At 34.8% G+C, this 23,075-nt stretch overlaps 1 protein-coding gene across 5 annotated transcripts in view; it reads right to left on the minus strand.

Moving 5' to 3' along the window:
- The window catches only part of PTBP2 (polypyrimidine tract binding protein 2), a 51,368-nt gene that overhangs the window by 18,751 nt on the left and 9,542 nt on the right, over positions 1-23,075 (minus strand). For 4 of the 5 annotated variants that reach the window (XM_051624592.1, XM_051624591.1, XM_051624590.1 and 1 more), the window contains exons 3-7: positions 18,091-18,166; positions 6,425-6,597; positions 5,902-6,045; positions 3,243-3,407; positions 3,054-3,164 (exon numbers count right to left, since the gene is read on the minus strand). In XM_051624592.1, coding sequence (XP_051480552.1) covers positions 3,054-3,164; positions 3,243-3,407; positions 5,902-6,045; positions 6,425-6,597; positions 18,091-18,166 — 669 coding nt within the window. The remainder of the gene's footprint in view (positions 1-3,053; positions 3,165-3,242; positions 3,408-5,901; positions 6,046-6,424; positions 6,598-18,090; positions 18,167-23,075) is intronic. The other variant, XM_051624593.1, reaches the window with a different exon arrangement.

The following is a 23,075-nucleotide window of genomic DNA, read 5'->3' on the forward strand; positions in this document are numbered from 1 at the left end:
CTTATGCATACACGTATCTTCAGGACATCACTTTGTTTCATTAGAAGCAGCACTGTAGTCCCATCTGCTCTACTGTTACACATTCTCAGTATTTCCTCCAATCCACGGCTAGGCTGTTACATTGCACAGAACCTGAAATTTGTCATCTTCACCTTTACCTGCCAGTATAACAAACTATAATGATTCAATCTGAGGGTGGTGATGAAACATGAACCAGTGTAGCCATAATCTACTTCTACAGGAAATGAGTTTCTCACAAAACAAGTGGAGCAGGAATGCAATTTTTCACTACTTGCCTATTCAAATAGCAAAAGTGGTCCCACAAGGCTAGAGGCTTTGTATTGTACACTCTTGTCAGTGTCACTCTTTTCTCAGAACCTTCAAATGAATAGCATCTCTCCTTGGTACTTACATCATTTGAGTTTTGCAAATTGCTCTTTTAACTTCCTTAGTAAGTCTTCAATTTCTATTATGCCCACATTCTGATTTCCTGTGAAGAGTGCCACTGGAAAATTAAATTTCCCCATTATCTTCTATAGTAACAACTGATGGAAAATAAATTGAAAACTTCTTTACTCTTTTACCATGCGTTTATTTTGAATCCCATGCAACTTCAGTGTAGCAACAACATCCTCTTGCTTGTATTCCATTTCCAGATGTATTTAAACTCGTGGTTTTCTCCCATCATCTGACTGTTTCTTTCCTTTAGGCATTTTTGGTTTGATGGCACTTCACGATTTACAACAGTAGCTCTAACAGAAGAACTACTTATTTTACTCCATTTTGTTTGGGAGAGTAGTGGGGAAATCACATCTTCCTTCAAATGTACCATTCTTCAATACTTGCCATTGGTAATAATCCTACTATTTCATCCATATATAGATTGGTTAAAATATGAAACTATAAACCTACAACCATTTCAATTTGTCACTAAGATAGGCTCCAAGATCACTCTCACAATGACTGTACATGCAGGAGTCACTGTTATTCAATGAAGTTCAGTCATTCACACATGACCTACCACTAGGGAACAGCTACCCTAATCACAACATGCAAAACTGGAGAAATTAATAAATGCACTTTTTTGCCTTTATTTTTTTTTTCAATTATGACATACATTATCCCATGAGCTAGTATTAGTTTGTCAGAAGTCAACAACAGCAAGAGATTCTTAGTTTGCTTTAAGACTTTTACATACCTCATCCTTTTGTTATTTTGTCATTTTGTAACATATTCTTACTATTACACTGATAATTTTCAAATTACTACAGTCAATTTCATAGATGTCATAATTCCATTAAACCTTATGATAATATATGTAAGGCTCAAAAAAAAAAAAGTCAGGAGTTTTATCTCTTGATGTCATATATTGATTCAAAAAATGCACTTTAAAAGCATCATTAGCATCTATTTCTGAAAAACAACTTTCCAAAAACAAAACAAGACTGAATTACAACGTTCTGCAACAAACACATTAGCAGCCAACTGTTTATCAGGTATTTCAAATATGAATCTAAATGACTACCATCCATTTCTGCAGTAATGTTGAAGATCTAGTTTCATTATAACTATTTTAAACCTACTTAGAACCCGAAAGGTATATCCCATCCAAGCAAATTTTTTGTCTTACAGTGACATATCTGCCTCTCATACTACTCTGAGACATGATCTACTATTTGATACTATTAATCTATGAAAAGGTTATCCCTAATTTATATCGTACTCCAAAACAACAAATCTTTCCAGACTGCTTTTTAAGAGTAGAGTATTTAAAATAGGTATCATAAATCAAGTTGCAAATCTTCTTGTCTCTGGCTAACTTTATTTTTCTCAATATAATGAAATCTTAAACTCTGCTTTTAGACAATGTCTTGTATTTTTTGATTCCCTGTCTTGACAACACCATTGGCAGATTTTTCATCAATATCTGCTACTTCATTTGCTGATGAAGATCAAAATTACCCTCCACCATTTTACAAAGGTCTTAATTTCAATATAGTCATCATTCTTTACAATGGCTTTTTTTTTTCTTCTAATAAAAGATGCTCATTGCCAACCTAGTCTGATGTGTGAGCTTTTCACTTTTTCCTCAAGTTCTCAGCTATTCTGTCATCTATGGGTAATAAGCACTTTCTATGCTGCCAAGAAACACTTAACCAGTACATCAATTTTAATCAGCCTTCCACAAACCCAGACGCATGTGAAGGTTCATTCAATTTACCTCTTAAACAAAAGTATTTTTAAAAAGTCTAGCCTTCCCCTTTGGTTCAGCTTTCCTACTGCCACAAATGGCAACACATCCCATTCATACAATTTAAAATATCTGGTCTAGATGACATGTTGTTGATCTTTGTAAAAATATACTCACAGGCTGTTTCCTGCTACACTGAGTATAACCAGCTACCTGTTCTTGCCTCTCCTACCAAGGACAGGAGTTTCCACCAAAAACATTAAGACCCTGCTCTCATCTGTCAGTGCTGCAAAGCTTCTTCATAGTCTAGTTCCATGACTAAGACTACTGCACTTTCTCTTCTGGGCATTCAGAGTCACAATGAAGTCTAGATATTTTATTTTTAGGTTATTATAATTACTTTCACTAACTTAGATTCATCCCACAAATCACATCTTTGTTTTGAAGCTTAGAATGTATCTACCAACAATAATACAAAAGGCTTACTAAATTTGCTCCTTGCAGTGAACTGATGATGCATCAACATTACATACTACATTTTTACTTCGGTTGACAGTTTCATTACTGCAGTCTTGCATATTATTTCATCTCTGTGCAGTCTTATTAAAGTATTTTTTCATAATTATAGATGTATGCAATTATTTACACGTAGTATCCTTAAACACAGTATTTTTTTTAAACATTGATTTTACAAAATATAGCATTATAGAATATCCCCCGGTTATTTTTTTAATCTCAAAAAATGCACAAAGGTAGTGGACCAATATGACACATCATTATGGTCAGTACTCTATTATATTTACATTTTACAGTTCCTTACAGTACAGGTATGTCTTCAGCCTTAAAAGAGAACTATACTTACTAGTTTTGCTTGCTGTGCATTTACTGGGTCACCATACTGCAGTAAAGCTTGAAACTGGTTATTCTTTGTGAATGTGATTATCTTCAATACAGCACCAAATTTAGAGAATATCTGCCAAAAAAACGTTGTAAAGGTTTACACACGACTTCCTTCCAACCACAGCTCAACTTAAAATGTGATCTGGCTTACCTGATGAAGAACATCCAGGGTTACTGGATAATACATATTGTCAATAATTATTCTAAGTACTGGGCTCTGAGCTGGAGTCACTGCACTCTCACTAACAGTGGTCCCGCTAATGGGAGCATTTGTTGCCTGCACAGCTGTCACTGCCTGAAGAACAGCTTGAGCCCGCTGAAAAAGAAAAGAAAGAAAAAAATCATAGCTAGAAATTAGTTATCAATATTAAGACAGTTAACTTCAAAAACATAAAACAGTCAACTTATTTAAAATTCCGAGCTACAGACATAACACAAGTGCAATGCAGTTCTCTGTGAGAAGAGACAATAAAAATGAAAACAAATTAATCCTTATGTCACAGGATGGAGGGGCTTGAAATGGCACCGAGATCAATCTTCCTAGTAGCAAGCTTAAGCAAGTAGTAAGGATAGAGAAAGGGAGGGTTTTGTAGGTTTCAAGACTCTTTACAGGCTTTTCTCCTTTCTTTTAAAGAAAAACCAAAACCAAAACAAAACCAACCAACCAAAAAATCTCCAAGCCTACAGAAACCAGAAGTATCGACCCTATTTTTCTCCATGTTGGGAATTTTTGTGTTTTAAATGCAAGCAGAATTTTAGAAATTCAAAGGTAACCACATGATGACACCACAAGAACACAAACCTATGTAACTACTTCCACTGCCAGATCCGACAGTATCAGAAAGATTCATGTCTTTTTCTGAGAAGGAAAAAGTGCAGTGAAAAGGGTTTCCATTTAATACTTTAATTACAGTAGCCTTATGAAGCGAAACGATACAAAACAGAGAGAAAAGTGAGCATGCCAGTAATTATTACCTGACAAGTAATAACCACCATATTAACGCATACTGCATATTTTAAAGGTATTGGAGCTACTAAACAATTTCATGTCTCACAACTTACATTTTTGTGGGGGGGGTGGTGTTGGTTTTGTTGGGGTTTTGTTTGTTGGTTTGTTTGGGGGCTTATTTTGTTGATGATTGGACTCTAATCTCAGAGGTCCTTTACAACCATGACTATTCTGCGATTAATGGAACTTCTCCTACTTTCATTATTCCTAAAGACCTGGCTGTTTGAAGTATACTTTTGTTAAATACTTTTTGTTCCTATCTTGTTTATGACTAAGATACCTGCACCTTCTTCAATTTTTTTTTTATCCCATCTTTCCAGTTACACATACCTACATCCTGACTTCTCCGTTAACTTCCTGCTTGAAAATCCAGAAAAATAATTTCAAAATCAATTCAGCTGCACAAGTAAGCTTTTAAATACAGACTTAAAATGTAAGTTTTGAGTATGAAAAAAACCTAAAGCATCAAAAGCCAGACTACAAGCAATATCTGTACCACCGTTTTTTTTTCTTGCAGAAAAAAATAATATCTAACCATCTTGTGTTTTACATAACGCCTCACGAGATAGTAGTTACCGAATACATAGTGCCAAGTGCTTATGTATATTACTTAGTTCAAAACTGAAAGAGAGACCTGAAAGACTGGAAATATGTTAAAACAGGGTATTACATGTGTATAATGGCATAAAAGTTGCTGAAAGTCAGCATGTGCAACATATTGAAAAGTTGGAGATGAGAAGTACAAAAACTGTATCATCACAGAAGTCAGAGGACAAGGTAAGAGAAAGCTTCTTAAGGCATTGTGTCCACCCACTATATTGTGCAGACATAATCCATCCTCTATTCTCCTTCCTCAACACTAAATTGAGGTATTTTTCTCTATAACTGACATTTTTTGGGAAAAAGAAAACCCTCCAATTTTAAAAAGTACCTTCAACAAAGAAGCCACCAAAAGACTAAGGAAATGGAATGTTTAGAAGGATTAACTGGGAAATTAACGCTGTACTTGATCTGAATCAAAACATCTCCCAACTGATTACCCTGAAATGGTTTTTAAACATTAAACTGCTCACGTACCTTACCTAAGTCAGAACACAAGTAACAAAAACTGTAACTTGGTACTTACACTGTCTTTCATAACAACAAAATGAAAACATATGAAATTAACCTTAAAATAATCATCTGACTTGTGGCAAGTTGATGCTGCTCTTCTCCCCGTATAATTTGTACAAAGTGGCCACCACATTACTTTTGCTGGTTTTCCTGTTCTACTAAAAACAGACATAAGCACCTGTATTTATTGTGAAACAGGTTCTGCAAACGCAAGACCAGAACATTTTTTGTTATTAAGTGTATTAGTCTCTGCAGTGATCCTTAAGGCATTCTTCTCCAGGAACAGCAGATCCCCTAAGTGGTGAGGTTACCAGTGCGATCGCTCAAAGCATCAAAACGTAGGCATTGGCATTAGTCATCACTAGGGAAATTAAAATTGGTATTAGAATCTCAGGTGTCTCTAAACTAAGATGCAAACTTAGTTTGTAAAAAGAAAAATAAAGTTAAAATACACCTCAGAATCTTTTTTCTTATGTTAAGGAAACACGAAGAAAATTCATCATAATGGAAAGATCACACTGAGAGCAAATTCCCATCCATGTCAGAAAGCGGAATGATCACAAATAAGACTACAGTGTTAGAAAGTGGACAAAATCAAATTATTTAAACATATTCCACGTGAAACAACAATACATGCCATGCCTCATCTACTGTCCGCAGGTGTAATACTACATAACAGTAAACATACCTGGTTAAGTGTGTTATCAGTCTTTAGTTCTTTATGGTTGGAATATTGAATATAGATAGGTTGGTTACGAAGATGAGGCGTTACAGCAGAGTAGTAATTAACCATAGTGATAGCTGCTTCTTCTGTAGCAAGTTCCAGAAATGCCTGTAATTAAACAGTTAATTTTCAGTATTCACAAAGCAGATAATCTTGTTAGTAGCATATAAAAAACACTTTAAAGGTTTGATAACCAGTCTTCAGAAGATGACAGTCTACATTCTACCTGCTAAACTACATAATCTCCAAAAATATGTATGTAAAGATGCAGTAGTATCTTACAGCTAATTTTAGGTAGCTGCCAACCAACCCGTTCTCAAAAAAAAATTACTAGAAGACAACATAACTTCATAAAAATAAAGGAACAAAAGCTTTTTGTGTTCTTTTATTAAATACTTACTCATTTGTGACTTATTTTTATAGCATTTAACAGCAGATTTTTAAGTTAGACAGTAGGCATACTAAGAAATGGAAAGCAATAAATTACCTGATTTTTCCCTTTCAGCATCAGGATGTTGGTTACCTTACCAAAAGGTAAACCTAAAGCAATAACTTCTGTTTCTGACACTTCCCCAGGCAATTTCCTGATATGAAGAACACGAGAAGGAGCCCCATCCATTTTATCGTCACCTTTGAATTTCTTGTTGTCATTACCATTGGCTGAAAGACATATTCAGACTCTATTTGAAAAGTTTACTGACATTATTAGTGCTTTATTAAAAAGGTTTTTTTTAATTATAAACATGAGATAATTTTTAAGTCAGCTGTCTCTTACTTTGATCTAAATACAACTCAATTTGTTCAGAACAAATTCTAGAGAGACAAATGTCAATCATGAAGTACAGGCTTATCCATAGGAAAGGAAAAACCAACTAAAAAACATGACACAGACAACATGGGTAGAATTAAAAAAAAACACAAAACAACCACACAAGATTTTCCTAGCAGAAGCAGGAAAGCTTTAACATCACTGTACAAAGCACCAGGAAAATACTAGTTGTATACTGTCCAGAATTTCTGCAGAATTACAGCAAAATTCCAACTTGAGCTCCTTTTTCTTGAACATATGCAATAAAGACCTAGGCAGTTGGATGTAAGAAGTCTTGCTTTGGAAAGGTGAGAAAAAAATTATGGCTAAAAGGTAATACAAATGCTACATACAAATACATAAATGGAGTAAACAGAAGAAAGATTCAAGAGCTAAGAACAAGACTGTAATAGACAAGATAGAAAAATATTGATGGATGAATTAATTAATCCTGGAAATAAGAATGCATTTAGATACAAGAGTATCTAAGTGTTAAGACCTTCTGTTCTCTTGTTTTGGCTATAAAACACACAAGTCAGTGCATGAGTTATTCAACTTCTGATTCCATGTTAGAAGAGCAGTTCAATAATTCTAAAAAAACCACACAAATTATTACTAGTAGAAAAAGTTTTGTAATTATTAGGGTTCAAATGAATGGGTTAAGGACTCATACTAAAGATTATTTTAAAAATAATTATGAACAAGACTACTTTTATTTACTTACTAAGAAATTAGAAACAATAAATGGAGTGGGGAGAATCAATAGGAAGCATTTATATGTATTAAACCCTCCAAAAGCCTTGTCTTAGGAAGAAAACTGATGGCTGCAATTTCCAGAGCAAAGAGAATAAAGAAGTCCTCAATTATCACTCAGCTTTAACTACAGAATATAATTTTGAATTTGTGCCAGTAAAGTAATTTACACCTAATCTGATTCCCTGCATAAAAATTCTGCATTCATTTATCATCAACTTCAGCACAGGAAGTTTTGCTGAAGTTATACCTAAATCATAAAAAAGAATTAAAGTACTTAATTAAATTTGCTAAGCCAATCCAGCATAGTCAAGAATAAAAACACAGAATGAAATGGGCTCCTACTTTTACAAGTCAAGAACATACACACTCAAGATTTGGATCTGAAAAGCCAAAGCAGGTACAACATTTAACTACCTTTTGAATGCTATCAGGAAAACTGGCAAACTCGGGTCACTGACCAAATCTATGAACATTCTTTGTACTTGTTCAAGAAAAAGGTCATTCTCCATACTTCAGTTGGAGGAACTGATGGAAAAAGGATAAATCTATGCATCAGGAATTGTTCCCATCACCCCCTTATATCTTCTAATAGCTAAGCCTCTTAATTCTAATTTCAGTATTTTTTACCTTCCATTTCAGCTACCTAATTCAAGATACTCCCTCAATTAAAAATAGTAGGTCGCTCCCTGTCCCACTCCCCACAACAACTCCAGGACTGCACTTTTTAAAGTTATTTCACTGCAGACCACTTTCTAAGTCTGCTCCAACTTACAACAGCACCCAAAATAACACAAAACTAATGACACTGGAACTGATAAAAATTCAGCTAGCAGCACGTCCAACTGACAATGCTAGAAGGGGTTGATTCCCTTAGTATGTATTTTATTCTGGCACAGAAGGTCAAATTTTGATGGAATATAGAAGAGTAAAACTTAAAAAATACACATTGAACTAGGATCTGAAGTCCATCCTGTGTCTACACAAGGCTCTAACCTGTATCATTTTTGGAAAATGTTGCAAGACTGGGCTTCCAGGTAGCCAGATTTAATCTGTACAAAACTGCACAATTTATCCTTAAAGTGACCAAGAGCCAAAGTTTATGAAAAAAGTATTTTTAATTTTTCACCTGAAGCTCATTACACAATAGTCTTCCCTAGTTCTCCATTTAAATCTCTACCAAAAAAACTATAACAAAACATTGTAAAGTGTGATAGGTTTAACAATGTATTACAACTAATACCTTACAAACTTGCATAGAATAAAAAATTACAGTGATACTGTAACTAGATTTCCAAAGCATTTCATACTTAAGCTTTCTCAATAATTTGAAGTCATCACCAGTTGCAAAAATTACACATGAAACATTAACAATGAGAAATGAGAATGTGAAAATTACGTTTTTAAACTTAAAAGATTTTCTGGAAGAAATCTGGTAAGAAACCTCCATTTTTGTTACATTACCAGAAACGTTTATCCCATGAATGCTCAGATCAGTAACTACAGAGCTTTTTTGTCTTTTTGTGTGGTTTTCAACATATAACTTTGACATACTAACTTTTGCATAACATAATGTCCAATAATATTTTTTATTTTAAACTAAACTTGTATTTGGATTAGGTTTTAGGTAATCCCCATGTAACTAGTAAAAGTATCACTGGCCAGTATACAATCATTCACATACACATTTGCAAAGAAACGTTCCCTCTATTAGCATTGATATATAATATTTGCATTCTATAGTTATTCAGCTTGTGCTGCAGTAGGTTTAAAGAACAAATTTGAAAGAAGTATTTTGTGTACTAAATATAAATATTTTCCTAAAGAGCACTTAAAAGGTTTAACTCATGCATACAAGTCTCACACAATTTTATTTTCTAAACTATCTTAAACTAAACATCTACTAAACTTTATTCAAATGTTTTTACTCCCTGTAAAAAAGAACTATAGAAACAAATGCCTGCCCTAAAACGTTTACATGAAAAGGCAGATAGATAGATTATTGTATATATACAAATATATATTTGTATATATTTGTATATATTAAAATAATATATACAAAAAGGTACAGAATTATGCACCGAAGAATGTACAACCATCAGAAAAACTGGGGGGAGGGGAGTGGGAACGCAACACACATGACATGGGGGGGGACTGGCAACAAGCCTTCTCAATGCTATGTAAATGCCCCGAGAAAGCTTTCAGCAGTAGGGCAAACAACCTGCTCATTGGCAGAAGCATGCCTTGAACAATGGTAACATTCAAAAAACTGCACCTTATTGAAGTAAAATTTATCCCCAAACATTTAACACTGGATTCAAGAAGACAGAAGAAATTAACATCTGTTATGCCTGCTTTTCTTGAAAGCCAAAGGCTGGGGACACATCTCACAAGCCAACTAAAAACTATTGGGGAGGAACTGCTATTAAACTGGAAGCTTATTGGCAAGTAGTTATTTCTTCAGAGAGTTTGGCTTTCACCAGATCCACATCAAAGCTCTTGCCACTAAAACTTTAACAAATACAAAGATGCACTGGAGAGCATAATCCTATCTACACTAGGAGGAAAAAAAAAATTAAATAATAAGTGACTGTGAAAATAGCATCACTAAAATATAGTGTATTAGTTCACTTAATTGTCAAGCTATGGCCTTAAATAAAGTTTCAAAAATTAAAAAGAAAAATGGAATTAGAAATCAAACCTTGAATACCTGCAATATTCAATTCAGAGTAACAAAAAAACCTCTGTTCTGTAACAGCCACTGCACTGGTGTAAGCCCTTTCTGGCTCTCCAGCAAGGAGAAAAATCCAGTTTCCATATGGCATCAGTTGTCAACTGGATTCAGTACATTCTTCTTCTGTCCAAATAAGATACTAACGTCTAAACATAATTGATACATAAGCCACATCTTAGAGAGCTCCTTCAGTTTAGCATAAATCAAGTTGTTGACATTTCATGCTTAGGAGCTGACAAAGCTTATAAATGGCCATTATCTAAACAACTTGCATCCTTGGCATTTTTAGCTGGAATCTCCAGTTTTATTAAACATGAACACATAAACCTAAATTTAAGCAACAGTGTTAAGTGCAATGTATGCAAGTTATACTGCAAGCCTGTAGCATTCAATCATTCAAGTTAATAAAATTAAATGCTCCCAAGTAGTTTTTGCAGAAAAACTCATGCTAAAGTTCAGCATAACTCCTAACAAACAGTGAATAACACCGATTTTCTGCTGATAGGTGTTTCTGAAAACATATTTTAATATTTCATCTTAGAGCTTTTCTCTGCACAGACATTTTTTTAAACATTTTTTGATAAATACATAGATAAGACCTAAAGGTCAGATATCAGGTCTTCTGAGGCCCAAAATGTCTATTTTTCAAGGCAAATGAAGTAAACTCTTTATTTTCGATTTGTAATTTTCCTTTATGATAATGGTTTTTTCCTATTCACACAGTATCCTAATACAGAAATGTAACTATGTGGCTACAGGCAAAGATTTCTGCATACAATAAAATGTCACTTCCACCTATTATTTCCTGGAAAGAAGTGGAAAAACGTGCAAAATTCAACACAAGACATTTATTATAAATCCCTGCATATGTGCAGTACTGAAGTAATTGATAAATAAATGTCCTTTCTGCAGCAATCTCTATTTCACAACTATGAGTACACAACAAAAAACTACAAAAACAATTAAATACTTAGGCTTTCCTGGAACACTTCCTTCATCCTGCAATACAAGTAGTTTACACATTAAACACAAGAAGCTTAATCACAGTATTTCTTCTTGCCACTAATTACAAATTACTTTTTGTTTCACATTAGTTAAATATCTGAAATTTACATTTCATTTAAATACATGAAATTTAACAACTAGAACAGAGGACACATTTCCACACAGGAAATATCTAACCAAAATAAAGGCAAAGGAGCTATGAAGGTATCTAGTTCACAACTGTGGACCATGACCTGACAGAAAGGTGAAATACTGCAGTGGCTACTGAATACAATCAACTGCATTAAAACAAACAGCTAAGGAAACTGCAGACAACCACAAACTGGGAGGCTTTAAATCATTGTGGTTTTGCTTCTGAGGGTCTTTCCTTAAACATATATACCCAGCCTCACACCACAGCCAGAATGTAGGAAGAGGAGACTTTAGTCAGGTCCACTGACAAACTTTTCCACAAGTGACAACAGGTTCCTAAAACAATAAAAGTGGGATCTTTGTTTTAGTACTGACAACTTAAAAAGTTGAAGCTAAAGGTAAAATCTGAAAATTATGTTTGAGGAAAATTCTCTGAAGTCTGCATATGTTAACCATAAAACTAAATGTTACATGTTCGGTGGTAATTATGTTTGTGGGGGTTTTCTGTTGCTCTTTTGGGGCTTGGGGGGGGATAGTTCTACAAGGCTTTTTACTTTGAAGTACTTCACACCCCATTATCCTTGCCTTCCTACTACATTGTGGAAGTCTTACCACTTGAACTAAAGCATTAATCAGTGGTTGTAGGGGGATTTTTACCAAGATCCATGGGCAAAGGAAAATCTTGATCAATCAATAATAAAATATTTTGTGGTACAAAGAGTTCTGCCTATCAGGAATTTGAGCTTAAGTAAATGATCATGGTCAAGCAAACTAAAAAGTAACTACACAGCTTTCAACTGGCACATTTGCACATAGGCTGCATATCTGTTTCAAAATCCACTGTGCACTGAGTGTTTTCTAAGCAACTATGGTAACACTTTCAACATGCTATAGCGGCTGTCCAATGCTGCACAGTCTAAAACTAATAACCCCCCATTTGGCCCTCAAAATATGTAAAAATCCTATGGCTAGAATGAAATGCAACTGAAGTGGAACAAAAATTAATTACCGTGGCATAGTGATACTGACAAAAATTAAATAAATAAATAATAGCCACATTTTATTTCTCCCATCCTAAGGTTTTTTGAGGGGGTTGGTTTGGGGATTTTTTTTTTTTTTTTCCATTTCTTATGTTACTAAAAGATGTAGTGTTTAGGCATTCAGAGCCTTAAAATTTAGCTCACTCACATGCACATGCCCATGTATATCTGTAGAAAAATGTAAATTCTAGTCCATTATTAAATTATTATACTTTCCAATCACATGTGCTGTACTTCTTCAAGTCCTTTCAATTGCTATTAATTGAAATAAATTTGCAAACTTCAGAAGTAAATTACTTGTGTTTAGGAATCACTTATGTTAAGTAATAACCCATTTTACTTAATGTGCCATCAAGAACAACATATCTTTGTTTATTCCCCAAGTTAAACACGGTACTTGAAATATTATTAGGTTGTATGCCTTGGTGCTAAGTGTTCTGTTAATGGAATGAACTACCTACCAAAGTCACCGTGAACATTCTCTGTTAATGAAGTAAAAACAAGATTGAGATTAGTAACATTATTTAAAGCTCTAGGAGTTTGGTAAGCTCAGTTCCAAAATAATTGCTTATGTTTTTACTAATTGAACTTAAACACACAAATGTGAACAATTAAATTTGTGGCAGCTATAGTAAAAAACCCTAGCCAATTATTCTGCTTCAATCCCTTGTCTTTGACAACCCAATTTTCATTAAACTTTCATCAAGATCTTTCACTTTTTATCCACATCCCTTAAATTTTTTTGTCTGCAGATTTCAGCAATACTGTTCACAGCACAAGAATCATCATCCATATAACCATTCCTGAAACTTCTATTAAGCAGCCTTCCACCTGAAAAGAAAAAAGCCCCACAAGTTGTTCAGTATAATAGTAACCCAACACAGAGGAAGCACCTTTTCTAGTTACTATAAAGGAGGGTCTTTTTTGTGTTTTGTTTTGTTTTTTTTCTTGGACTTAAAAGCTACAGAATAAGAAACTGCAGTTACATATTTACTGAACAGGAGAAAAAGTTCTTCATGTACAATTATTTACAATATGCACAACTAATGTTTTTTAAAATACACGGAGTAAAAAATATTTTTAATATCCTGCTTCAGCTCTGTTTTCTCATAAACCTGTTACCAAAGCATATTTTGGTTTACTTAAACTGCCTTTGTAGCCATTGTCTGCTCTGCATCAACATGAAAAAAAAAAGTGAATTCACAGATCTTTCTGAGAGGGTTACGCTCTCCAAAGACATCAGAACCTAGCAATACTATGACAAAGTAAAAATAGACTTTGACCATATTTTCAGAAAAGATGAAGGAAAACAGGAGTAATAGTTCAAGCAGTAGTCAAATGCCTGTGGTTCTGAAAATACAACTTCAACATATGTCAGTTGGTACCAAAAAGCTCAGAAACTTAAAACATCTAACATCAAAACCAGAAGTTCTTAGAAAAGCTCAGGTATTTGCTGACCTGAAACCTTACCAACTGTCCTCCCTTGCAACAAATTCTGATCTAGTAAATGGGATTCTTCCCTCAAGGTTTACAGAATGATGTTCTGATATACTGCACATCAACTAATTCAAGGACAAAAAAAATATAAATCTTGTATATTTAAATATAAATGCTTAAATAAAACAAAATTCCACAACAATAAAGACAGTAATAAAATTACATCCAAAACAGGAGAAGCAAGAGTTCAGAATTAAGTGGTAAAAGAACTCACAAAGAATTAATCCTCCACTACACAAGTCTAACTTATTTTTTTTGGCTGTTCTTTTAAAAGACACATTAAGTGTCTTTTAACTTGACCTGTAATGAATGTTGATATTACATACCATCAATTTCCTTTCATCTATACAGTCTTGATGGGTAGTGATGACAAAGCTGTTTAGAAAACGCATGCGTATCAGGTCATGTATTGTGAGCAACGTCCTTTGGATAACACTCCAACATACTAGCATTTTCCTTAATTCCATATTGTTCATCAAATTACCAGTGGTTCAAATAATCAGTAAGAATGCAAACTAAACATTTGTCCACCACTTTTGCAAGTTTCTTTCACAAAAAAAAAGGAGATATTAATATGTAAGAGTTTCTACAGGTGTCCTGGTTTGAGCCAGGATGAAGCCAATTTTCCTTTTTACTGATTTTTTTTCCTTCAGTAAGCTTTCTTTTAACTAGCAACACTCTGTTCTAGCTAGGCTGATAAGACATTGGAATGTTTTTCTAACTGCTGGGTCTTCAAGGTCACACCTTCACTCTGCCAGCTCAGAGACTACGGGGAGATCTATGACTCCCCATAGGAGGCTGAGTTAGACAGAAAAATTGGCCAGAGATATTCCATTCCATATATCTACAGAAGCTCAGAGGAAGGTCAGAGATCACAGCAGACAACTTCCTTCCTTCTTCTTTCCCTTCTCTTCCGTCCATGGCCGACATCTGGGGAGGACTCCATCCATCCAGCATCGTCGACCCTTAGGCTCAAGCTCTCCTGACCCTCGTAACTCTCTGCTTTCTCCAGCAGCAGCTCTAGGATTTCTCGGAACTGTTACAGCTCAGGGGAGTGTGGTGGGAGTTGCTGGGGCTGTGGGGAGGCGAGAGGCTCTTGCACATACCTGAACATGTCTGTATATAATTGTATATGTTTTCTTGCACATACCTGAACATGTCTGTATATAATTGTATATGTTTTCTTAAATCATTAGTGTTTAATTAAAGCTGTGTAGTTTAGTTTTCAATCCAGCCAAGTCTCTCTCTTTTTCTCTCTCTCCTTCCCTACCTGGGTGGGAGGGGGAGGGGATCCAGAGCATTGTTGTCAGACCTGAGTCAAACGGTGACAACAGGGCAGAGGAATAATGCATTTTTCATGCCTTTCTCTGACTAAAAATTGGAAAAAAACCACATTCAAAAAAGCATTAAAGTACTGAAGTATTCTAAATGAATGGCAGCTGAATACAAAAAAAACACCTAAAGGAACTGTTACCACAATACAAGGGTAGGATTATACATTTTTAAAACCTCATTTCCAGTCTCACCCCTAAAGATACAGTCCCAAAAATCCTCACTCCCATGAAAAGGTCATTTTTTGACAACTTAGGCAATTTGTCTTAGGTTAATATTTCTTTAGCAGAGATTTAGAAAGAAATGAGGCTGTAATTCACAAGTTTTTCCTCTAAGCCTAAATCTGCTAGGGCACTCTTAGTTACTGTAACTTTACTTTTAGCAATAAGGGTCAGAACATTACAAATTGACTCTTCTCTTCATCTAGGTATCTGTTTGGAAAAATATTATGAGATTATACATTGAAAATATCAAGGTCAAAACCAGAAAAGGTTTCTACATACTCCAGAAAACTAATGACCAAATCTCAAAATCATGAGACTTCCAAACAAAAAATGAAAGCACAAGAACAAGTACTAGTTTTAGGAGTTACAGATTAGGCCAATTGCTACAATGCCTCATTTAAAAAGAACCTAATCAATTATTACAGATTACCTGCAGCCCTAAAAAATCTGCGAAAGATTCACTACTACCATGCCCTAGCTACACAAAAAAAAAAAAGACACAATCTGTGTTCAGAAAAGTTTTTAAATCTTCTAAAGAGAAAATTAACAACAGAGCTGAAGCAAAAGGAGGACTTTAATTTGGAAATACAGAATACCTGAACTCATTTGCCTTTAGAACATGAATACAGAAAAATTAACATAGGGGTTTCCATTTCAAATCTAATTGGTTCTTAGTCTACAATCTGAATTTGCAAACTGTGCAACTCTGGAAAAAATACTTCCAGGATCACGATAAACAAGACAGCTATGAGAGGATACATTCAGAAGCAACATCGAACTGTGGATTTAGCCTACCCTACTGGGTTTTTCTATGCTATTTAACAGAGGCAAACAGGCAGAAGAGATACTTGGACACAATCCCAAGAAACTGCTTAATAACAAAAAAACCCCAAACCAAATTAAACCCCTTTCCACTGACCTCTATAGAGAGGAGAAAATAATTTCCTATTTGAAGTCTGAGGCTTCTTAGACAAGCTTCTGTGCTTTTTCTTCAAATAACTCTAAATTATAATAATTTTATTTAAATTTTTTTCATTTAACTTTTTTTTTTTTTACGTAGATAAATTAAATTGCACTTAGTGTTCCTGAACAAAGCTTCTCTGAAAATGTATGAAAACATTGGTAACATTTAAGACTTTGTCCTGGTAACTGTGCTCTCTCCCTGTCCTGCTGTCCAAATCCAAACTCTCACACACACAACCCAGTTCTATTTACTCATATACATAAATCAAACTGCTGAAGCTCTAATATTCAGAACTGCAGAGAACATCAAGAAAATGAGAAGACTGACCTCTATCAGAACTAGAAAGAAGAAAAACAGGGGAAATAAACAAGTGCTCTGGGGCTCTAAAATGGCTATGAACACACTATACTGCATTTTTTCTCTACTTCAAAAAAGCCTCTTCTCTCTTCAATTTCATTGTATTATTGCCAAAGGAAGTGATTCTCTCTTCTGCCACCACACTCCTTCACCCCACATTGCACTGGATCTAGCAATTACGCAGTCATGTGACTTACCAGTAAATTCCTCCAAGGAAAAATTACACTTTTTGGCAGTACAGTTTAATTCTAGACTAGCTCGTACTGCAAGCATATGAGCACTCTAACACAGAGAGTGTAGCAGAAACAAGTGGAGTTGAGGTGGGGTTTTTTTCTGCTCGTGCTAAGGATGTAGGATGAGAAAGCACAGAAGTGCCCATTCTGGCGACAGTTGCCACCACAGCACCCTAAACCCCAATCTTTTACTACTAAATTAAAAGGAAAGAGTCTGTGCTGCTGTATCAGCAACTCTACTGCTCAGCACATAAATAAGAAAAATTGTTCAGGCACACTAAGGCAGTGAACCAGGCAACTATCTGGAAAGCCCAGCAACATTCTGATGCCAGGAACCAATTCTTGCACATCTCTTGAGAAAGGGAAAGATGCATGAAGGAAAAGAAAAAAAAGATAAAAAGTGAGACCTTTGAAGTGAGCCCTCCAAGGGAACTCAATGCTTGTTTAACATACAGAAGAATTAACTGCAATAGAAGGCATTTTTAGTATGTCCCAATTAATGAAAAGACTTTTTCTCTAGCATCGCCAGAAATATGACCAAAGAAGAACCACGCTCACTTTGCACTGACATTGAGATTCTACCAGTGTGCTCTCAGACAGAAGTAGCAAAGTGAAGTTTCCCACTTCAGCAGTCTAAACCAGAACTGAGCAAAACTCAGTTGAAGCCATACTGTATTATGAAACCAGCAGTGTCCTCCCCTGTAATGCCCAGACTCGCAGATGTCTAAGTGTGAAGAAACTGATGTCATACAGAAGTTGTTAAGCTATTTACCTTTGCTTGGCAGTTGTGATTCTTTACTTTGAAGGCAGCTGTACATGACAAGTTGAATTTTTCATCCCATCACCCTCCAACCATTTAGTGTACTGATATCCAAAAGTTGCCTCTTGCTTTATGGGATTATTCTTCTCAGACACCCAAGGTTTGTTATTTACAAGGTCACTCCAGTCTAATACATGCCAACAGTTTATCCCTCTATAGCACACCGGATTCTTAATCCAGTGTTCTCCCCTTGCAAACAGGAAATGAGTCCAAGTATAAATGATAGATTTCTCCTTTGAAAGGGCATCACTTACCAGTAACTACCATGCTGCTCATGTTAGAGTTCGGGCTATTGAGTACACTGCCTGAAAGAAGTTCGTCAGATCCTCTCTAAAAAGAAAGAGACAGTAAGAGATTTTTTTTCCTCTGTTTTGTGATTTTTAATGATATTAAAAATGTCAGTTTGACAGGGAAAACCTTTAGAAGAACTCAAGCAAGCATAACCAAACCTATTCAGATTTGGCAAACTTCCTCTTTTCAGATAAGAGCAACAACTTGAAATCTAAGTAAAGCAGTATATTTACATGGCAATTTTTGAAATGAGAGCAGCTTAAGTACAGTTATTTCATCCACCACTTAAATGTAGCCACTTCCAGACAACAATGCGAACTGCTGAACAATACTTTTGTCCAGCATTTAAAATTAAAATATAATTAGTCTATTTCAATAACATTTCAATTAACTTAATGTTTTTATATTTTAATATACATATATATCTAGTTGAACTACAAGGGAAATCTATACAAATAGAAATATGGAGTTTAGTTCAATTCTAACACTCCTATTTAAAAAATATATATATACTTGTCTTCATGGGAAATTATCTGTTTTTACTTTAGAGACATCCATTTGTCCCCCAAAACACAATTTAGGGCAGGGAATTGCATCTTCATTGTAATTCTTAAAACATGACATATCAATCAATGGATCTTTTTGAAAATCACTCAAAAGTGAGCTGTAAAAATCAGAGGAGGTTTTATATTGGAAATGTACAAAATAGTCCTTTCCTCTCAAATTACTTGCAAGATGGACAATTGAGTTGAAGAGGCTTTTGCTTCCTCTCATGCTTCTTCTCTTTTTCTTTTTTCTTCTGCCTCCCAAACTTCTCCATCCCAAAACTTCATCTCTCAAAAGAGAGATCCACAAAATATTTAGGTGATCTTTCATTAAAAAATTAAATATTTTGAAGATTATATTTAATTTCTTTTTAGTTCTTTTCCCACTTCAAAAGTATTTCTCCAGCACCTTCGACACTAATCCAGGTCACTGATAAAATGGAAATGAGGAAATAAAAGAATTACCATCCATCTGTATAAAAATAAAATGTTTAAATTTTGTTGTAGACACTACCATACAACCTCAAGAATAGTTAGCTAACATGTTTTACAGGGCACCTCAACAGTGCATAGTAAACCTGAAAACATCACCTCTCTAGGCAGCATGCTTGCAAGATGCATAAAACCAAATCTTTACCATTTTCTAATAGTGAACTGTGTGTCCATATAAAGAACAATGTGTTAAATTTACATCTGAAATCCAGAAGTTCTTAAAAATATTGAAGTTATATTGAGCTATTGAAGTTTACTTAGTTTTCAACATCAGCTCTGAAGAATCTATACAGTTTATTGCATACTCTAAGCTTTTAAGTGAGCACACACAGCTGTCCTGGTTTGAACGAGGACATAACCAATTCTATTTTAGTAATTTTACTTTTCAGTTAAGTCTCTTTTAAGAAACTCCACTTGCTAAAATTAACAGCATGTTTTCCAGTTAATGTTTGCTTCTAGGACTGAGAACACTTGATGTTGATAGTTACTGGTACAGAATGGTAGACAGAACCAAGGCCACTGCTCGGTTCTGCTGAACTTCTCATGCTCTGGAAACAAGAACTCTGCCTATCAAATCAACAACAAATGTACTTTAAACTAGTAATGCCTAATACCACAATTAGGTAGGACCATGAGAAGGACCACATCTTGCTCTTCTCAATGTAGAAAGAGATCTCTAATCAAATGTAACTAAGGAAAAATTTAGCTGAACAAAACTCAGAAACAAGTTAGAGAATTTACAGAAACTCTTATTCAAACTACATTGCTGTGTTTATATGTATATAGTACACTACTGAAGGCACTAAAATATTTTTTTATCTTTTTTTCTAACATAATATTTTCATTATAAAATATTGCATAGTTCAAGACTACTAGCAGTATTAGCTCACTTAGTGGCAACTGCAGCTATCTCTGCTCACACCTCTCCACCCAGCCTTGCTTTTAAGTCCTTGTCCGTAGTCTGGACAACTCAACCTAACGGGCAGAAATAGCAGCAGAGACTGAATCAGTTCACAGTCAGGCATATTCAGATAATAAGTAGCATTTTTCTTTTTTTTTTTTTTTTCCTTAAAATGCCAGGCATTAATTTGTAATGGTACAGTAGTTACTACATAAACAGCTGAAGCATCCCCAGCACCAAATTAATGCTCTTCCTCTGAAATACCTCAAATTTGAGTTGTCTTCAGATTAAAGAAGTTCCCTACATTAGCAACTGCTGTCTAGCAGAACACGAGTGATTACATGAATTTTTGGCTTCTAGTAAATCAGGCTTTCAAAAAGTTGTTAATTTCTTAACCAACAGCCGAAAAACCCAAAAGGAGCACAAATTACTCTACAGAGTGGATATTCAGTTACTGCATTTGTGTTTTGGGAACGGTTGAAGGGTTTTTACTTTGAAACATAACATTTTGCATTTCATGAATACATTCAGAGGTGATAACAAGATTTTGTCATTACACTTGAAAAAGTTTTAACAGTTTTGCGTCAGGAGAAAAAGTAAACTTGAATTCCTTATATTGGTGGCATCATAAATACCACATTTATTTTACTCACATAAATCCGTATTCACGGGTCTCATTCACAGATGAACAGGCTCATATGTGCAATGTTCTTCATTTAACCACGAAATCATAAAAGTATAGCAAACCTCTACTAATTCACCCCAATACATGCTTGCCAAGCTCTTGGTAAAATGTGAAGATCTCTTACTGCTTGAGTAATCAATCACCTTCTTAGATATACATGGTTATTCTTCCTTATCTGTTCTTCAGCAGCCTAGACACCTCTGCATTTCATTCAAGCATTCAACTTTTAAAACAGCTATGCAGCAAAGACACAATGTACTTGGATACAAAGCAGTTAATTACAAAATCCAAAGCAGTAACAGGCTGCTAATTGTCATTTACTTCAAAGGGTTATCTTAAGATGACAGTCATCTAGTAAATCAAGTTAATGTAAGCATTTCAAGTAAGCCAATGCATACTCTTAAAAACTGGCACTAGTATGTAACATAAGCATCTCCTGAATTGCAGCACAGACAAATACTTATTTTACTTACATCTGTTCAGCAGAGACAAGACTTTATTTGAATTGTGCTTTGGGATGCTTGACTTTGTTTTTATGTGCGTCTTCTTTTAGAGCGTGCTAACCCAAAAAGGACTGGCATCTTGCTCCAAGGAAAGCTCTTCATCACTTCACTATCCCACATACAGACTTCATGATTATAACCTGTTTCCCAAGCATCATGAACACTTGCTAGTCTTATTCTCAAGCATGCCAGTTTTCTTACAAAATCATGCAAAACAAAGAAATCTTTAACTTTGGTAAATTCTATCAAGTTTTTCAGAGATAAGGAAACTAAACTCATCTTTGAGGAAAACAGCAAATCAGATTCAATGAAGAATGGAAGATCCAAGAGCAATGTTCAATGAACTCTTTCTCCCATCTGTGCAAACTGCTGTCTTCTACAGAATCAAAGCAAGTTTGAGATTGTACAACAAGACTCTCACAAATACACAGAACACAGAAATGTCCAAACATCCACTAAAATAAAAAAACAAAAAAACCCCACATTTTATTTTGCAGACTGCAAAGGAAAGTCTCTACCAAGTTGCTACTAAAGGAAGTTAATATATTTTTAGCACAAGGGAAAGGGATTACGAAGTACAAAATAAGAAGTACGAACTGCTATTATACTATTCTGACAACTAGCACTCAAAAGCACGAGTTTTCGATCCCACACTTCTACACCTACCAATGTCAATAACATTAGCCTATATTAATCTTCCATAAAAGCTAAACCACTAGCTTTTCATATCAGAGATATTAACATTTCTTCATGAAACCAGCATTTGCAAAAATACTATTACACAAAATAAGATAATTGCCGACGTAACTTCTTTCAGTGAGTGAACCTTAAATCCACTGCAGAGTCAATACTGTCCTTTCAATGAAGTCCACCTCATCCCACCCTTACCCCCATGAGAGCACTTCCATACATGATGTGAAAAAAGCAAATTAATGTATGGCTTAAGCCAACGGAATAATGTAAAACTGGCATGTAGGATCACTTTCAGAAAGAGACAAAAAATTTAACTACTCAGATTCTGACTACATACTTCAGAGAAACTTAAAAACTATATATACAAAAATTATTTTATATATTGTAAATTGAAGACACCACTTTAATATCTCAGTTAATTTGAGTAAGTGAATACAGTTATTGTATATACTGTTTCTTCTACAGTTCACAAAATTAATGATATGAGGGGAAAGAAAAAGCTGCTAGCTTAGCAGATAACGTCCCACCTCCTTGCTTTTAACAGTCATAGCTAACTCAGGATCCCTCACTACACAAGCTGGATTCATCTAGCAGGATTTCACATGCCACCCCCTCCATAACAGACTATTATAAAGCTTCATGCTACCACAGGTTATATTAAGTAGCTATGTAATTTCAGGAAGTCATTACAGTCATACTATACTATCCTTCAAAGCTAATAAAAATATACTATTCGGATTTGCCAACTATTTTTCTCACATTCCAGATATGGCTTTAAATATTTGAAACAGTCCCCAGATTTTATGACATCCAAGGTAAAAAAAAAAAAAACAAACCCAAAGAGTAACAACTTTGGTTTGAGAGTTACCAAAAAGGTTTAGTCTTTTAGACATCAAAGTACTTTTTGACAACTCTTTATGAAAGAGAGACATTACCAGCTCTTTTAACTATAGTTCAGGGCTAGGGAGACTCTGATCAGAAGTTATGGCTGAACCTAACATAACAAACTGCATATATTACAGAAGGCTTATCAGAAGCACATGTAGATGCAATACAATACTACAAAGAACTCTAAACCAATACTACTATGAACAGTAAACAAGTGACAAAACTGCACTCTGCTGAAGTC

The sequence above is a fragment of the Apus apus genome, chromosome 7 (genome assembly GCF_020740795.1).
Source record: "Apus apus isolate bApuApu2 chromosome 7, bApuApu2.pri.cur, whole genome shotgun sequence".
NCBI lineage: Eukaryota > Metazoa > Chordata > Aves > Apodiformes > Apodidae > Apus > Apus apus.